The sequence below is a fragment of the Pipistrellus kuhlii genome, unplaced genomic scaffold, assembly GCF_014108245.1.
Source record: "Pipistrellus kuhlii isolate mPipKuh1 unplaced genomic scaffold, mPipKuh1.p scaffold_m20_p_2, whole genome shotgun sequence".
Lineage (NCBI taxonomy): Eukaryota > Metazoa > Chordata > Mammalia > Chiroptera > Vespertilionidae > Pipistrellus > Pipistrellus kuhlii.
In genome coordinates, this window is record NW_023425515.1 from 25,184,706 (window position 1) to 25,200,125 (window position 15,420).

The 15,420-nt window shown below is 38.7% G+C and overlaps 1 protein-coding gene across 11 annotated transcripts in view; it reads right to left on the reverse strand.

Moving 5' to 3' along the window:
• Positions 1–15,420, reverse strand: part of MECOM (MDS1 and EVI1 complex locus) — a 571,831-nt gene that overhangs the window by 31,888 nt on the left and 524,523 nt on the right. For 8 of the 11 annotated variants that reach the window (XM_036445332.2, XM_036445330.2, XM_036445328.2 and 5 more), the window contains 3 exons: positions 9,836–9,983; positions 8,435–8,591; positions 2,375–3,731 (listed from right to left, as the gene is read on the reverse strand). In XM_036445332.2, the coding sequence (XP_036301225.1) occupies positions 2,375–3,731; positions 8,435–8,591; positions 9,836–9,983 (1,662 nt within the window). The remainder of the gene's footprint in view (positions 1–2,374; positions 3,732–8,434; positions 8,592–9,835; positions 9,984–15,420) is intronic. The other 3 variants (XM_036445331.2, XM_036445329.2, XM_036445340.2) reach the window with 2 other exon arrangements.

Consider the following 15,420-nt stretch of genomic DNA (forward strand, 5'->3'; position numbering starts at 1 on the left):
TTTAAAGATAGAGAGCGACATCCAAAACTTATATAGATCCCCTCTGCATTGGAAATGTTTATCATCCTATTTACTTAAAAAAAAAAAAAATATATATATATATATATATATATATATATATATATATATATATATATATATATATATATATCTTATTTATTTATTTACAGAGAGGAAGGGAGAGGGAGAGAAAGAGACATCGATGAGAGAGAAAAGTCAATCAGCTGCCTCCTGCACACTCCCTACTGGGGATGTGCCCACAACCAAGGTACATGCCCTTGACTGGAATTGAACCTGGGACCCCTGAGTCCACAGGCAGACACTCTATCCACTGAGCCAAACCAACTAGGGCTGTCATTCTATTTTCTATTAAGCATATAGGAAATGACATGAGTTGAATTTTTTTTTTTTTAAGCAACTGTGGGTAAGTTTCTTTTAAAAGCTTGAATAAGTACACTTTTAAAATGAAATCAAAATGAATAAAAACAGTTACCACTGAAATTTTATATATGCTAGTTTTGCATACACTATTTCACTTGTTAAAATGGGACCTCTTCTATCCTTTTTATGAGTGAAAAAAATGTTTAATGCAGGGAAAGATGAAATTTCAACTTAGTTCTTATATTAAAAGGGATATAGTCCTTTCACAAGTTTGGTAGAATGACAGGCCTAAGGCCTTAATTGAGGCAAATACCAGAGAGAAGATTGAGATAAGCAAAAGGAAAGTTAGGAGGTGGTAGAGACGAATATAATGGTTTAATGAAGGAACTGAAAGTCCATCTCATTGGGAGGGTCTAAGAAAGAGAGTCTGAGAAATTCCCTTCACAAAGGACTACCATATATCACTGAGTTGAAAGTAGAACTCTATGAGCAATGTGTAACAGACAATCTACACACAAAACAAGACAGCTCTGTTTCCCCTTCTTGTTCCTTCTCTAGTAATGGGTCTGCCACAGAAATTAAAATTAAGATATATTATTTTTGGGGAGGGGGGGGGTACCCAAGCATGATATACCGATGACTCAGATATTTTTGAAGTCCTTTTTTTATTTCCCTTGTCATGTTCAAGTAAAAGTATCCTTTAACATACTAGCAATGTTTCTTGTTTAATGTGTTGTAGATAATATAGGTTTAAAAAAGTTTTAAATAATAAATTTTGCAACTCTAGTACTTATTAAGCAAAAGAAATTCAATAAGTATTATTAAATGAAAGAATAGATTGTCTCTTGTGCTGGCTGGGTAATTCAATTAGTTAGAGCATCGTCCTGATACACCATGATTATGGGTTCAATCCCTGGTCAGGGCACATACAAGAATCAATTAATGAATGCATAGTAGAACAAGAAATTGATATTCTCTCTCTCTCTCTCTCTCTCTCTCTCTCTCTCTCTCTCTCTCTCTCTTCTCTCTCTCTCTCTCTTTCCATCTCTTCTTCTCTCCTTTCCTCTCTCTTTCTTAAATCAATTAAAAACCAATTGCCTCTTCATAAAAGAGAACCTGAGAAAAATATGCAAATACTTTCAGCTTAAATAAGTCCAATAAAAAAGTTATCTACATCTCCCATTAACTCCTGATGATGTTCAAAATTTGGATGAGAAAGTAAATGTGGAAATGGTAATATTTAAAATACTTAATAAGCATAATTACTGTTATTCATACTTTTTAAAGAAAACTAGTATTTTAAAACTAAATCATTCTGAATGGTCAAATGAGTGTTACAGTATACTGTATAACAACCTTTTTATTAAGCATATATGTGTCCCCCAAAGAATTTTTGGGTGCATTAAAGGAAACTGGATAATGAAAGCATTAAACAAAGATGTGTTTTCTTAAGCCAACCACTCACATTATATACAAAACATTTTTGTGATTAATATTTCACTTACTTGGGGCTCCTAACACATTTATTTAGAAACAGAATATGAGCAGGGTTTATCAAGGATTGTTGTTAGGTTAACAAAGCATAAACTCTTCCTGTTCTGTGTCCCATCTCATTCCAAATCACCTGACCCGTTTAAGTGCCCACACATATTTGCATTAATCCTTCAGAAGCCTCATTCTTCCGCCACTTGACAACTTGCTTTAAATATGACTTTCCCATATTTTCCACTTTAAAAAAAAGTGTTTAAAAATAAATTTATTGTCAAGGGAAAGAACTCTGTGGGTCTATTCCAAAACCCCACATTCAGAGTCATCCAAAAATAAGTCCAAATTTCAACTTTCTGAATAAAGATGAATCCACTCGCTCAAAAAAAACTTCACTCTCTGTTTTAGAATAATAATTAAAATGGTTTGTTTAACACTATACCTCCATAGGGTAAACACTAGCTTTCATGTCTATGTTCACATGTAAGCGTTTCCCATCTACCCTTACCTGTAGATGGGATCCATGAAGAAAGGAGTGGGTCTAGCATGCTGCAAGGAACCATCCGATGCAGATCTTGGTTCAATGTTGCTTCCTTTCTTTTCCCCAAACACATGGTTTTTTCGAGGCTCAGTAAGCTTTGTTCCACTGGCTCTACTCCTACTGCCCATGCTTAGATCCAAGGGCTGGTCTTGACTTGTGGCTGGCGTGGCTGAAGGCTTGGAGGGTACTGGAGTCAAGGGCTTCTCATCCTTTCGCTTAGTGGTGAGATCAAAGGGAGACTCAGAGCTTCCCTTCTGCAGTTTCTTTACTTCACTTGGTGATTGGGGTTCCATTTTCAAGGGTAACGATCTCAAGTCTCTATCAGGAAATGGGTACATTGACTGAGAGAATGCTGGAAAAAACGGGAGGGGAAACATGGAAGGGTAAGGTAAAGCTCCAACTTTTTTGTCTTGCAGCCCCACCAGTCCTGTTGAACCAAAGTATTTTTCAGCAATAGAAGCAATAGCCTTTATAGAATCATTCACAGCTCCTGACACCGCAGTTTGCTCCTCTAAAGATGGTGAGAAAATGGAATGATTGCTGTATTCTTTCTTATTATGTATTGAAGCCAGATTCTGAAGAGAGCTTACTTTGTCTTTGAACATTTTACCATTTTCTTTAAATTTTTCTTTATCACTTTCAATGTCACTTTCCAGATCAGAGCCCGAGGTTGTCTCCAGGTCACTGCCACTTGGCGTACTGACATCATCAAGGTCACTACTCTCTGACTGGTCACTGATTTTCTCAAGGGGCCTCTCTTCAGAGGACCTCTCGGGCTGGAGCTCCACTGGCTTATTGTCCCCTACAGGTGGGTGTTTAGATAGTGCCTTCAAAATATCCTGTGTAGCTGGCAGTATCTGAGGATGTGTCATGAGGGGACTTTGACTTTTGTTTGTCTGTTCAGTACTTGATAGTCCTTTAACAGGAGAACTAGCAGGTATCAAAGGAGGCCTGTGGTACAAGCCGGAAGGAAACAGACCAGGGAAGCTAAAAGAAAATCCAGGAGCTGTTGGAAAGGTAAGACCAGCAGGATGCCTATTGGCACCAAAATAGTCAGCAAGGCCCGGGTTGGCATGACTCATATTAACCATGGACGTTTTATCCATAGCTGGGGTTCCAGGAAGTGAAATGCCTTGGCCAAAAAATCCACCTGCCGCAAAATGGTTCTTGCCCTCACAAAACCTCCTGTGTTTATTTAAGGAAGACGTAGTGCTGAACATTTGTCCACAGTCTTTGCACTTGATTTGGGTTCTGCAATCAGCATGCATGCGCTTATGACGACAAAGGTTTGAAAACTGAGTATAGGATTTATGGCAGACCTCACCTGTGTGCAAACAACAAAAAAGAATCTCAGGCTTTATGGCAATTGCTTCTGAATTTAGCAAGTATCACAATTGGTTTACCCGAAATGTCAATTAGGAAGCCAGGAATAGATGTTGGAGGCACCAATCTGAGCGCTCCAAACACAGAAAACCCCATTTCACTAGATTCCAAAGCAAGGCATCCAACCTGACAAATGTCTTAAGGCAGCACAATCATTTCATAAATAGAAAAATATTTCTATCATCCCCATTGCACGATATTTTGCATCATATTTTTGTCTTTAAATATTCATGAAAAAGTCAAACCCCAGCATACATTGACTTTTCCCACCCAATTGCTGCACTAACAGAAACTGCCAAATTAACGTCTTTAGATATAACATGAAACATCACAGGAACCCCTCCAACAGTTTAGAGCATTTAAAGAACTCTATATTGTAGGCCCCAGAACAAAATAAAACAGCCTTTCCCTCAACCAGAAACTTCACCTTTATTCCCTCTCCCCTGGGAGAAAAAGCCTGTGACTGCTCTGCCATTATTTAATTTGAATTATATCATATGCTCGCATCATTCACACATCAAAGCCGCACAACAATGCACATTGTGTATTCTGAGTCACTTTTAACAATCATTTTCGTGATTTCAGAAAGACTGACATAATTTACAATGGCTCTATTTTAAGCCTGCAAAGGAAGCTAAATTGAATGTAGCCCATCCTGCATTACTGGTTCCCATGAACTATGATCACGTCCTCTGACTTCCCCTCACACCAGTGGCTGTGCTAACCTTCCTGCATTTATGAAACCCCTGTCCTTGGGAAACATGTCCACTTGTTGTCATATCTTCACCGGTTATCTCAGGGCTTGACTTCTCTGTGCTACAGCCAACTAGGGTGAAGAGGGTGGGCGTGGGGGGGGGGGCAGGGGGGAGGCCCTCTGAATGCTCTCAGCCAGAAAGAACACAGCAGAGGGTGTGGCTGGGAAATAACCCTCTTCTCTGAGAATTTGCAAAAACAGTAGCACATCTTCCTCCTCGAATATGTGGGAACAGATCTCATAAATATATCAATTTATATATATATATATATATATATATATATATATATAGATAGATAGATAGATATATATATACATATATATATAATTGATTTTTTACAGAGAGGAAAGGAAAGTGATAGAGAGTTAGAAACATCGATCAGCTGCCTGCTACTGGGTATGTGCCCATAACCAAGGTACATGCCCTTGACTGGAATCAAACCTGGGACCCTTGAGTCCACAGGCCAAGGCTCTATCCACTGAGCCAAACCGGTTAGAGCAACCACAGTATATTTTAAGACCAAACTCGGTAACCCTTGAGAAGAATCCCACGTACTTCACGGTGCAGCAGGATTGTGGGATCCCTTTTCCTAAGCATCCCATTTTTATTTTACTTTAGTAAAGACGAGCCCACTTTACATGGGAGCTTAATGTAATGCTCCTGTGCAGGTTTAATAGATGCAGAAATATGATATGCCTCCTTGGTAATCGTTGAAACAAATTTATAGAAGAAATTAAATTGAAGACAAAACATAACATTTATGGCTTTCATGTGATGACTGTCCTTAAGCAGAGAGTGGCTGAGCCCCTGAGTCAAAGCAATAATAATTAAAAAATAAAACTCATGCAAAGGAGATTTTACAGACCTTCAGTCACCCAAAACTCACCCAGATCTTGGATGCTCCCACACACCACTAAATAGGAAGCAACCAAGTGATTCCATATCTACCTCTTTCATTACTAACAGTTAAAATGCATTACTACGTATATCAGTGTGCTTAGTAATATGAAAGGAGTTTTCAACTGTGGTATGATTCATAACATTGTTGAGAAGCATAATAAGCATCTTAACAGAAAAAGAATAAGCGAGTGATCACTTTTCAAATCATTATTCTGGAATATACCGACCAAAGTCTCCTTTAAAAGTATATACTAGTTAACCATATACAATATGTGTGTGTATGTGTGTGTGTGTGTGTGTGTGTATCTGTGTGTGTGTGTGTGTGTGTATGACTTTAAATAGTATATATAATTAAATTCTTTGATATACTAATCAAAACCATATGACATAGAGCAGGTCGAAGCAGGAGACTTTCACTGGTTATACTCATTCAGCTATGAGCAATAACAAGGAATAGTAAATGAAATGTTGGAATTATAAACGTACACTCATTAAGAAAGCGACACCTCCCCTCTGGCCATTAAAATGTCTTATGGGTATTTAACCAAGGTGGAAGTTTTTGAAGGGTTTGCAACTTTTTGGCAAAGGACCGCCGCCCTGGTACACTTCTTTCAGAGCGCTCCGTGGATTTAAGAAAATCAAGAGCTTCTCTATATTGGAGTAGCAAAAGCGCATTGGACTGCCCTGGCTGTCCCGTGCGACACGGATGAGCGGTGTCTGTGAGCCATCTCAAGAACCCAGCATCTGGGATGTGTCCTTAGGCAGAGGCATTGCTTTTCTCACTTGAAGGCCTGGCCCACCACAAACCACCAGGCCTCCAGGTAAACGGCTCAATTGATGTTGAAATCTCTGCTGTACTGTAATTTTCTCAGTAATAACGAATTAGCCGGCAGTTAACATTGCGTTTTTCTACTTATTAAACAAATTAAGAGGTATTTTGAATATATTCAGCCTATTAGAGCATGTGGTTTCTATTTGGGAAGCTGGAGGTTTCTGGAAAGCAGTGAGTAATTACCTTAGCGATGGTGACTTTGGGCTCAGGCTTGGCGGTGCACTGTAATAAGAGACAGTTGCCATAAACACACCAGTGGGGGTACGGCGTGGTGTGTGGCCTTCTGGTGAGAAACAGATATCAACTCTAGGTGAACCTCCTCCACCCCAAAAGCCTCCACACCAAGCTCCTCTTTTGTTCTGAAATTACATGGCTATTATTCATAATTACCCCACGGAGCTCTGTCAGATTTCTGTATTTGAAGAAAGCCATCTGCTATTTAAATTTACCAATAATTACTGAAAATACATTCGTGGGAAATCATTTGCGCAATCTAATTGGAAAGGGACACCCTATAGCCCTTTAAAGTGAAATACTTGGCTTCGGCACAATTAAAATTCCAGATCCCGGAATCTCAGATGATAGCAGTCTGTATTTTTTCTGACTTTTATTTTAAATAACAGAGAAAGCATTCAATTGGGGGGGGCGTGTTGCTGATTTGTTGTGGTCTATTTCACTCCCCCCACTCTATCAAAACTTACTACATTGATTAAAAATGTATTTCTGAAAAATCAGAAATAAATGAATTACGCCTGCGGTATTTGCAAGGACATGGTCAGAGCATGGCAAGCTAGAGTCCAGCGCTTTTGGAGACAAGAAGTCTAAAATGTCTATTGTATGCTTTATTTCCTGCAGCTTTCAACAGAGCTTCCCCGAGGGAGCCGAGGGCACCCTTTTGTTTATCAGCTACTCCTCTTCACTCCACCCAGGGAACATGTGAGCCAGACCCAGACCGGACACCAGTGTGCGCTGGAAAAGGTGGAGAGCACTCTGCTGGTGCTTAAAAGCACAAAAGAGGGCTGTGTCAAGGCCAAGTGGAGGAGGGCTGGTCTCTGGCATCTCCACGTTGACGCTGAAAATTAGGTGTTTTTTATTTTCCACTAATTCCTGTAGTAGTGTCTCCTATAGCTACTACAGACCATCGAGTATTTGTCAAAGAACACTGTTTTGCAAGGGTTCCCAAGTCAGAGGTGGTGCCAGCCCCCAACTGCGCTTCAACCAGGCCTAAGCTTATCTGGATCCAAAATCAGTCTTGACGTTAGCAGCGCAGCTCCATGAGTCCCTGTGTTTACATGCCCGGCCGAGCAATGGATCAAAAGGAGTCCAGAGACAGGCGCTGCCCAGATGGACCGAGAGCCGCTGGCTTTCCTGATGACATGATTCGGCACAATACAGAGACCAGGAGTGGGCGGACTGAAGAAGAACTGAACGAGGGCTTTATTTTGCTTTATTTGAAGTGTGTCACTAACGCGTCCAGATTGCACGTCTCCTGAAAACACACAAACTCACTACTGCCTTCCATCTGCTCGGGTGCCGTGAGTTACGGATGCAGCGTGTCCGGCATCAGAGTGAAAATGTTCTGCTTTCCAAGCAGCTGAGAACCACCCACCCCCAGCCTGGGATCGGCAGCCAGGGGCAGGTTGAAGGGCATTTTCCTCCTTCCTTCCCTCTCTCTCCACACACACACACACACACACACACACACACACACACAGCCCTAAGCCCACTCGCCAGGTGGGGCTCTTCCGGCTCTGTCTGATCCTGAACAGGTTTTTATCACTTTATCGTGGTTACTGGTATCTGCTGTTTGCCGTTTCACAAAAGCCACAGACGTTTTCAGCGTGAGACCAATCTGGTCATCTCTTATTAAATCCTACAACCCAGGGAGGCTTCCCTCCCCATATTTAACGACTTCTCTTTCCCCTACTTGTTATTGATTCCATCTCAAAGAAAACACCCCAGGGAACATAGGCAAAAGACCACGGATCTGGTTTTAAAAGATTTGCTGGGATTAGAAAAACAGCCCGACTGGAATGGACCATAAAGAGCTAATGTGGAGACCCTCTCTAATGGCCATGTGTGGCCATTCTCTTGATCACAGTGCCTTTTGGACGAGAGACAGATGCAGGAAGAAGGGCTGGAGTGTTAAAAACTTACAGATAAAGGGCTTCACACTGCTGTGGATGTGCTTGTGTTGTTTGAGGCCCGATGAAGTGGCAAACGTTTTGCCACACTCAGGGCAAGCGTGGGCCCGGGCACCAACGTGCTGAGAGCGAATGTGCCGCTGAAGGTTGCTAGGGTCCGTGAAAACCTGCTAGGAAATGAGTACTGATTAATCGAGAAACTTAATCCAAGGACACAATAAAGAAGACCAGGAATCCTCAAGAAAGAATTTGGTTTATGTGTTTTGTTTTCGTTTGTTTTTCCCCCCCGAAGACCAAAAGCTCCTCTAGAGTCTAGGGAATGGACGGAGAGTCATTTAGCTCTATATCCTCAGCATGAAGAGCCCATTGGTATCAGCTGAATGAAATAATTAATGACATTATTAGACCATATTTGGGCCTTTTTTATCCTAATTAGAAGTGATTGGAGTTGAATAATAAAATGCTGATCATGACATTATTAAAATGGTATGCTAGTTTCATCCTTTAGATAAAAGACACAATCTGTGCAAAATTGGGGAGCTTTTGACTAAAGTATTACAAATCCATCCAAGGAGTTCTCCTCACTTAAATTCTAACACTGTATTTCAGTAAATTACCATTAAACAAAAATTATTCCTTTGGACACCTTACTAACAAACAAAAAGTGAAGGAAAGAAAAGCCACCAATACATCTGGGAGCAAAACATCTCTAAAGATAATTTCAAATGTCACAATTTTCATGAGAAAAGTCATTCGAATATTATGAAAAGTTTTTGCAAATTGAAATAAACTTTCACAACATTGAGTTAACTGACAGGCATGAACATTAAATGATCATTAATTAAATTAATTATCGTTCCTGTAACGGTCAAGGAGAAGTGCATTCATTTCACCCTATCGTTGTTCTGCGACTGGGCACTAAGGAACTATACCTTTAATTGGAATTAAGTTTAATTAGAATTTATGGTGGGGACCTGGATGGGGAAATCTGCAAATGTGGAAGTCTCCCATTCTTTCTGAATAGGCATTCAGGAACTTTATGTGACTTCCTCACAAATTGCTATTAAAATAAATCAGTAATGTGCATTGGATAAAATTTTCATTCTCCGTAAGGCTATAAAACAACCCCATGCTGGCAAGCCAGTAGCGGAACCAAGAATTTGCCGTGGATGTCTGACACCTAGTTCTGGAACTCACCATTAAGCCTCACTTCCTCCCTTACAAAAATAAAACGATACTCACTAAGTGTTTTTATACACTGCACTAATGCCTTTTAGCATACAGCACTCAGTCTACTTTTCTCAGGATATTTATAGTTTCCCCTCTCACGGCTTGTTTTTATATATCGTAGCAAGTGATAGATTAAGAGAGAGCAGGATGACAGAGAGCCAAGTAGTCTACAAATTCACTGTACCTTGGCACAATTTTCACATTCATAGTGCTTTCCACTGTCATGTGACATCTGGTGGCGAATTAGATTGGACTTCCAGTTAAACGCCTTGGGACACTGATCACACTTGTATTCCCTCTCTTCAGTATGTGACAACATGTGTTTCTCCAGGCTGTTAAGAGAACAATTAACTTCATAAAGACACGGTGACAAAGAATACATTCATCCACAGAAGGTCGTTTTATTACCCGTCCAACTTGGCAATTACAGAAATAAGAAGGAAAAGTTGTTGAGGTGAGGAGGAAGAAAGAAAGGAAACAGGTTTGCAACAGACAGAAGTACACTTTATGTTTCCCAGACTGTCTCCCACTAATGCAGAGAAGTGCCCGTGTTGTTAGGAAATAAATCTGCTACAGCTAGCAGGGACCAGGTGCCAATTTAGGGGCATGATAAACAAGTGGCTATTTGTCAAGCCTGGAGCCACTATACAATTCTGACAGTAACACATATTGCTAACACCCACTTAAACACAAACACTCAAACAGAAAATGTTAAGAAAACGCTTAAGAACATGCAAGCAGGTATTCTATGTGATATATATGACCTCTAGATTCAAAAAAAAATACTTTTGTTTTTAGCCATGTCACCATATGGAAAGTGAGCTATAAGCTACCTATTCAATGTAACCCTGGGATAGATGAATGGACAAGCAGATGGACTGATGGATGAATAGGTCTGTGTATAGATGTAAAGGTATAAATATTATATATATTTATATATACATATATATGTATTAATGTTGGAGAATAAAAAAGTGTGTAATATTTTAAGTGAATGAAATCTTAAAAACCCTCAAAAGAAAAACATCAGAAGTTTCTCACATAGTTTCTCAGTTTTAAAACTTAGAATACTTTTTCTTTCTCAATTGTTTTTCCCTTTCTCTGAAATTGTATATGAAATCTGCATGAATACAATAAAAATAAATACTATAGATAATGGGTAAGTGTGGTATTCAGAAGGAGTTTGCAATATTTTTGCTAATTAAATACAAAAATACATAATGCAGACTCCCCCACATAAAGTCACCAGAGCTCCAATGGAGAAACAGCCTGTTTTCAAATTTAAATAACAAAATATACAAGAAGGGCCTTGAACATGTTGTTATGGCAAAGAGCAATAAAGTTATATATAGATCATGTCAAAAGAACTAGGGTGCCAACTTGAGGCGATGCTCACTGAACATACATGAGGAAATTTAAGCATCAATAATAATAATCTCATCTCTTAACAATATCAATATTAAAAAACACACAAACAGAACATCACTGGTCATCCTTGGAAGCCGCTGGGAAGCCAGATAAGTATTCTGAATATGAATAAAACCACGCCCTGGTTGGTTTGGCTCATTGGATAGAGCGTCAGCCTCTGGACTGAAGGGTCCCAGGTTTGATTCCAGCCAAGGGCACATGCCTGGGTTGCAGGCTCGATCCCCAGTAGGGGGCGTGCAGGAGGCAGCCAATCAATGATTCTCTCTCATCGTTGATGTTTCAATCTCTCTCTCCTTCTCCCTTTCTCTCTAAAAATCAACAAATTATATATTTTTTAAAATAAAAGGAAAAAAAAAAACCTCACCTACAGGCCCTATGTGAACGAGCAAATAAAGAATGAGGGGGAGATTCACTGTATATAATTGATTCAGATAACGAATAAAGAAAGAACGATAGAACTAAAACATTCATTTTGCAACCCCTAAAGAATGAATGAATCAAGGCAACTCATTATGTACCACCTGATAGAAATAAATAATACCAGGAATGAGGTAGTCTTCCCAAAACTTTGAACCTGTATGTGATCAAAGCTTGAGATATAACTCAATTTACAGGAAATAGGGGCCTGGAGAAAGATGTTCAACAACACCAAGGAGATACAATCAGCAGAATTCAGACTGGAGGAAATGCTACAGGAAAACCCGCTCAGTTTCCTCTATAAACAAATTGTAATGAGAGGGAGAGAATAAATGAGAATGAGAGAACAGAAGAGAGGGAACAGACAAACTTACTGACTTTCATTGGGGAACCTCAAAATTGATAGAGATATAAGTAGCATGTCAGCCTGTTGCAATGATGAGACTTATTTTGATCTTAATTCAAACCAACACTAACAATTATGAGATACTGGGGGAATTTGAACACTGACCGAATATTTTATAATATTGAAGAATTATTATTCTTTAAGTGTATGTTGAACTTACATTTTATTTATTTATGTTCTAAAATATATTTTATTGATTTTTTTACAGAGAGGAAGGGAGAGAGATAGAGAGCTAGAAACGTCAATGAGAGAGAAACATCGACCAACTGCCTCTTGCACACCCACTACCGGGGATGTGCCCACAACCAACGTACATGCCCCTGACCTGAATTGAACCTGGGACCCTTCAGTCCGCAGACCAATGCTCCACCACTGAGCCAAACCGGTTTCGGCATGAACTTATGTTTTAAAGAGTCTTTACTTTCTACAGATATGTAATGAACTATTTATGAATAAAATGACATAATATCCAGAATTTGTTTCAAAAGGAGTATTTCTGAGACAAGACTGGCCTTGTGCGATACTGAAACTGAGTATATGGGGTTTATTATATCATCCTCTCTAATTTTGTATGTGTTTTAAACTTTCATTAGGAAACATCACTTTAAATATTCAACAATAATAAAAAAAAACTACCAAGCATTACACATACTCTGTCTCTTCCATGTTTCATTTCTCTGTGAGATGACCACTGTAAATGTGAGTGTCAGCTCCTAGAATATGCTATCCAGGGGGTATGTAGACTGAGTGTGTGAGGGTGTGTGAAAAATGAAATGCCCTTCCTCAGATCTTGATAAATTGGAAACACCTTTCTCCTACTTTTTCTCTTCCTCAGCTTCCTCCCTACATTTTTTTTTTTTTTTCATATTGGCACACAAACTCATTCCTCCTGCCCCATGAGTCAGTCGAGCTGGAAGTGCTATTCTGTTTGAGCACAAGTGGCGATATCTCTGTGAACAAAAGGTACCAGGAGAGTACAGGTGTGTGGAGTCACAAGAAAGGCCCTATCTTTATCTACGCTACATAATCCTCTGTTTGTTACACAAGGTGAAATGTTAGTGAGGGAGTTAGGAGCAAGATATCTTCAACTACAGGTAACATTGACTGAGTCAGGGACATCTTCCAAAATCACTGTACAGATTGCTATTCACACTGTTGTCCTTTACAACCCATGAAGGCATGCCGCTTTAGGACAAACATTATATCCTAATATGTATGCCAATTCATTAGCTCTAGAATCCAGCAGTAAAAGATTGGCCTGGAAAGTCTTACTCCTGGTTCCCTAACTCCCAGGTAAGATATAGCTTTAAGAGGATACTAAATGGCACATGGGGGCGAAGGGGAGAGAAATAGCAAAGCAAGGGGAATTTTCCTTTCTTTATTTCTTCTAATTTAGCATAAAATCCGTATTGTTTCATGGAATTGTCATTTATCAAGTAACAAATCTTGGAATTAAAAACCAAATGTGTGTGGCTTTCATAAACATAGAAGCAAGCCAGTCAGTCATTACTGAGACTTCACTTTTCATAGAATTTTTATCCCAATTCAGAAAGCTTGTATCCCAAGTTATAGAAGTCTTTCTGGTTATTTCCATGTTTTGTGTATCAACCTTGGTGTGTGTGTGTGGAGAGTGTTCTTTTCTCACCATTTTTACAGAAAAGATACAGGACAGAATAACATCACGTCAAGAAAGAATTTTTCTCTTGTTTCAAGTATTAAAAAAATACAGGATTCAATAAAGTGGAAATATCTAAAGAATGTAGGTTCCACACAAGACTAAATTATATAACCATTTGGATGCTCCACACCAGGTTTCACAATGACATGCTATATCCATTCGACTGAGCTACCAAAAAGTGAATTTTGAGGGCTCATCCAGTGCCAGATAATTAGGTTTCCTTATTGTTTTCCACTGACAGTGGGTTTTGGCATTAAGCAGAGTTAACTGAGGCTTAATCTTTCTTAACTGAGGCTTAGTCAGAGTTTGAAGCTTTCTCCCCGTAAGAAGTATTGCTATGCCCTTCTAGTAGGAAAGAGAAATTACATTTTAGTGTTTAGTCTGTCCATTTTTGTTTTATAAGGCAGACCTTTATTTTTTATAATGAAATTATAGGAAGTAGACTTAATCTCTGGCATCAGAGGTATTGCTTTGCAGTAGAAATATGTGTTTTATCCACTGGAATTTATTAATTGTATTCTGTTTCCTAATTTGGACACAATTATATTTAAGAGACATGCTGTAACCTTTTTACCAATCCATGTTTTAACAAACATAAACAGATATAGTCTCTATATAACAGATTTAGTCTCTATGCAAATTTATGTCAAACATAAACAGATATAGTCTCTGTATAACAGATTTAGTCTCTATGCAAATTTATGTCAAGCAGTAAAGATGAGTTTAACGGGTACTGGGAAAGCCCTCTTATTCCCCAAAACGTTTTCTCTCTAATAACTAAATTAGGCCTCGGTTTTCAAAGCTAGAGATTCAATCTTTTGATTCAGTTTCCTCAAGGACCGACTTATGCTTGATCCCTTTTTAGTCATTTATGCATGAAAATAAATGACTATTATATGAAATTGTTTCCTATAAGAGGTCTCCTCAGAGAAGAAGGAGCGGGCAATCAATGGAGGTGAAAAGGAGAGGGAAGAAGAGGAGACATTAAGGAAAGAAAGGAAACAAGGTGATAAAGGGAAAGAAGAGGAGTGCCCAAGACAAACGGAGTAATTCATACTCTTTAAAAGGTCCCGTTAATATACCACTATACTCATCTAAATACAATGGCATTACAGTCACTTGAAATTCTGATTATGGGATCCAAGGGTCATTTTCTCATTTAAAAGCAAAAGAATGGATACAATTATTAGCATTGTTCGTGGACCAAGGCAAAAACCATTAGGTAGAAACAAACAAACAAAAAATCTATTAGCTGGTTATGTACATCTCTGATCTGAGAACCCATTTTGTAGCATAATTATCAGAAAGTTCCTTAGAGAGTGGGTTCCAGGGTTCTTGTTTTCTTTAATAGAAATGAAAAATATTCTTGAATGAAATTCAAAAGGCTATAAAAGTGTATATATGATTAAAATGGGGTTTTCATTTTGGTGAAAATAGAATTAAAAAATTATTTTATTTTAGATCATGTTCATTTGTTTCCTTTGGGAAATTCACCAATTTCTCCACTGAGCATGCTTTTCTTATTCTTTTATGTATGTGCAGTTTAAATAGTTGAAATGAAATCCATGGGTTACACAGATCTATCAAAAGACCATCTTAAATGAGTAGCAGAAGAGATCTTTCTTAACATCTAAATGTTTCTAGAGATAGCTTTACTGATTAGCAAATGACTACTGTAATTAGCATTATAGCTATTCCAAGCAGTCCGAGCCTTCCTCTAAGTTATATATTCTGGCAATGTTAAGCTGGCAGTAACACTGCTTAAATAAAAAAAATTTAAAAAACAAACAAAAAAAACATTATCTATCTGGTATCCAAATAACCCATTCCAACTACACTG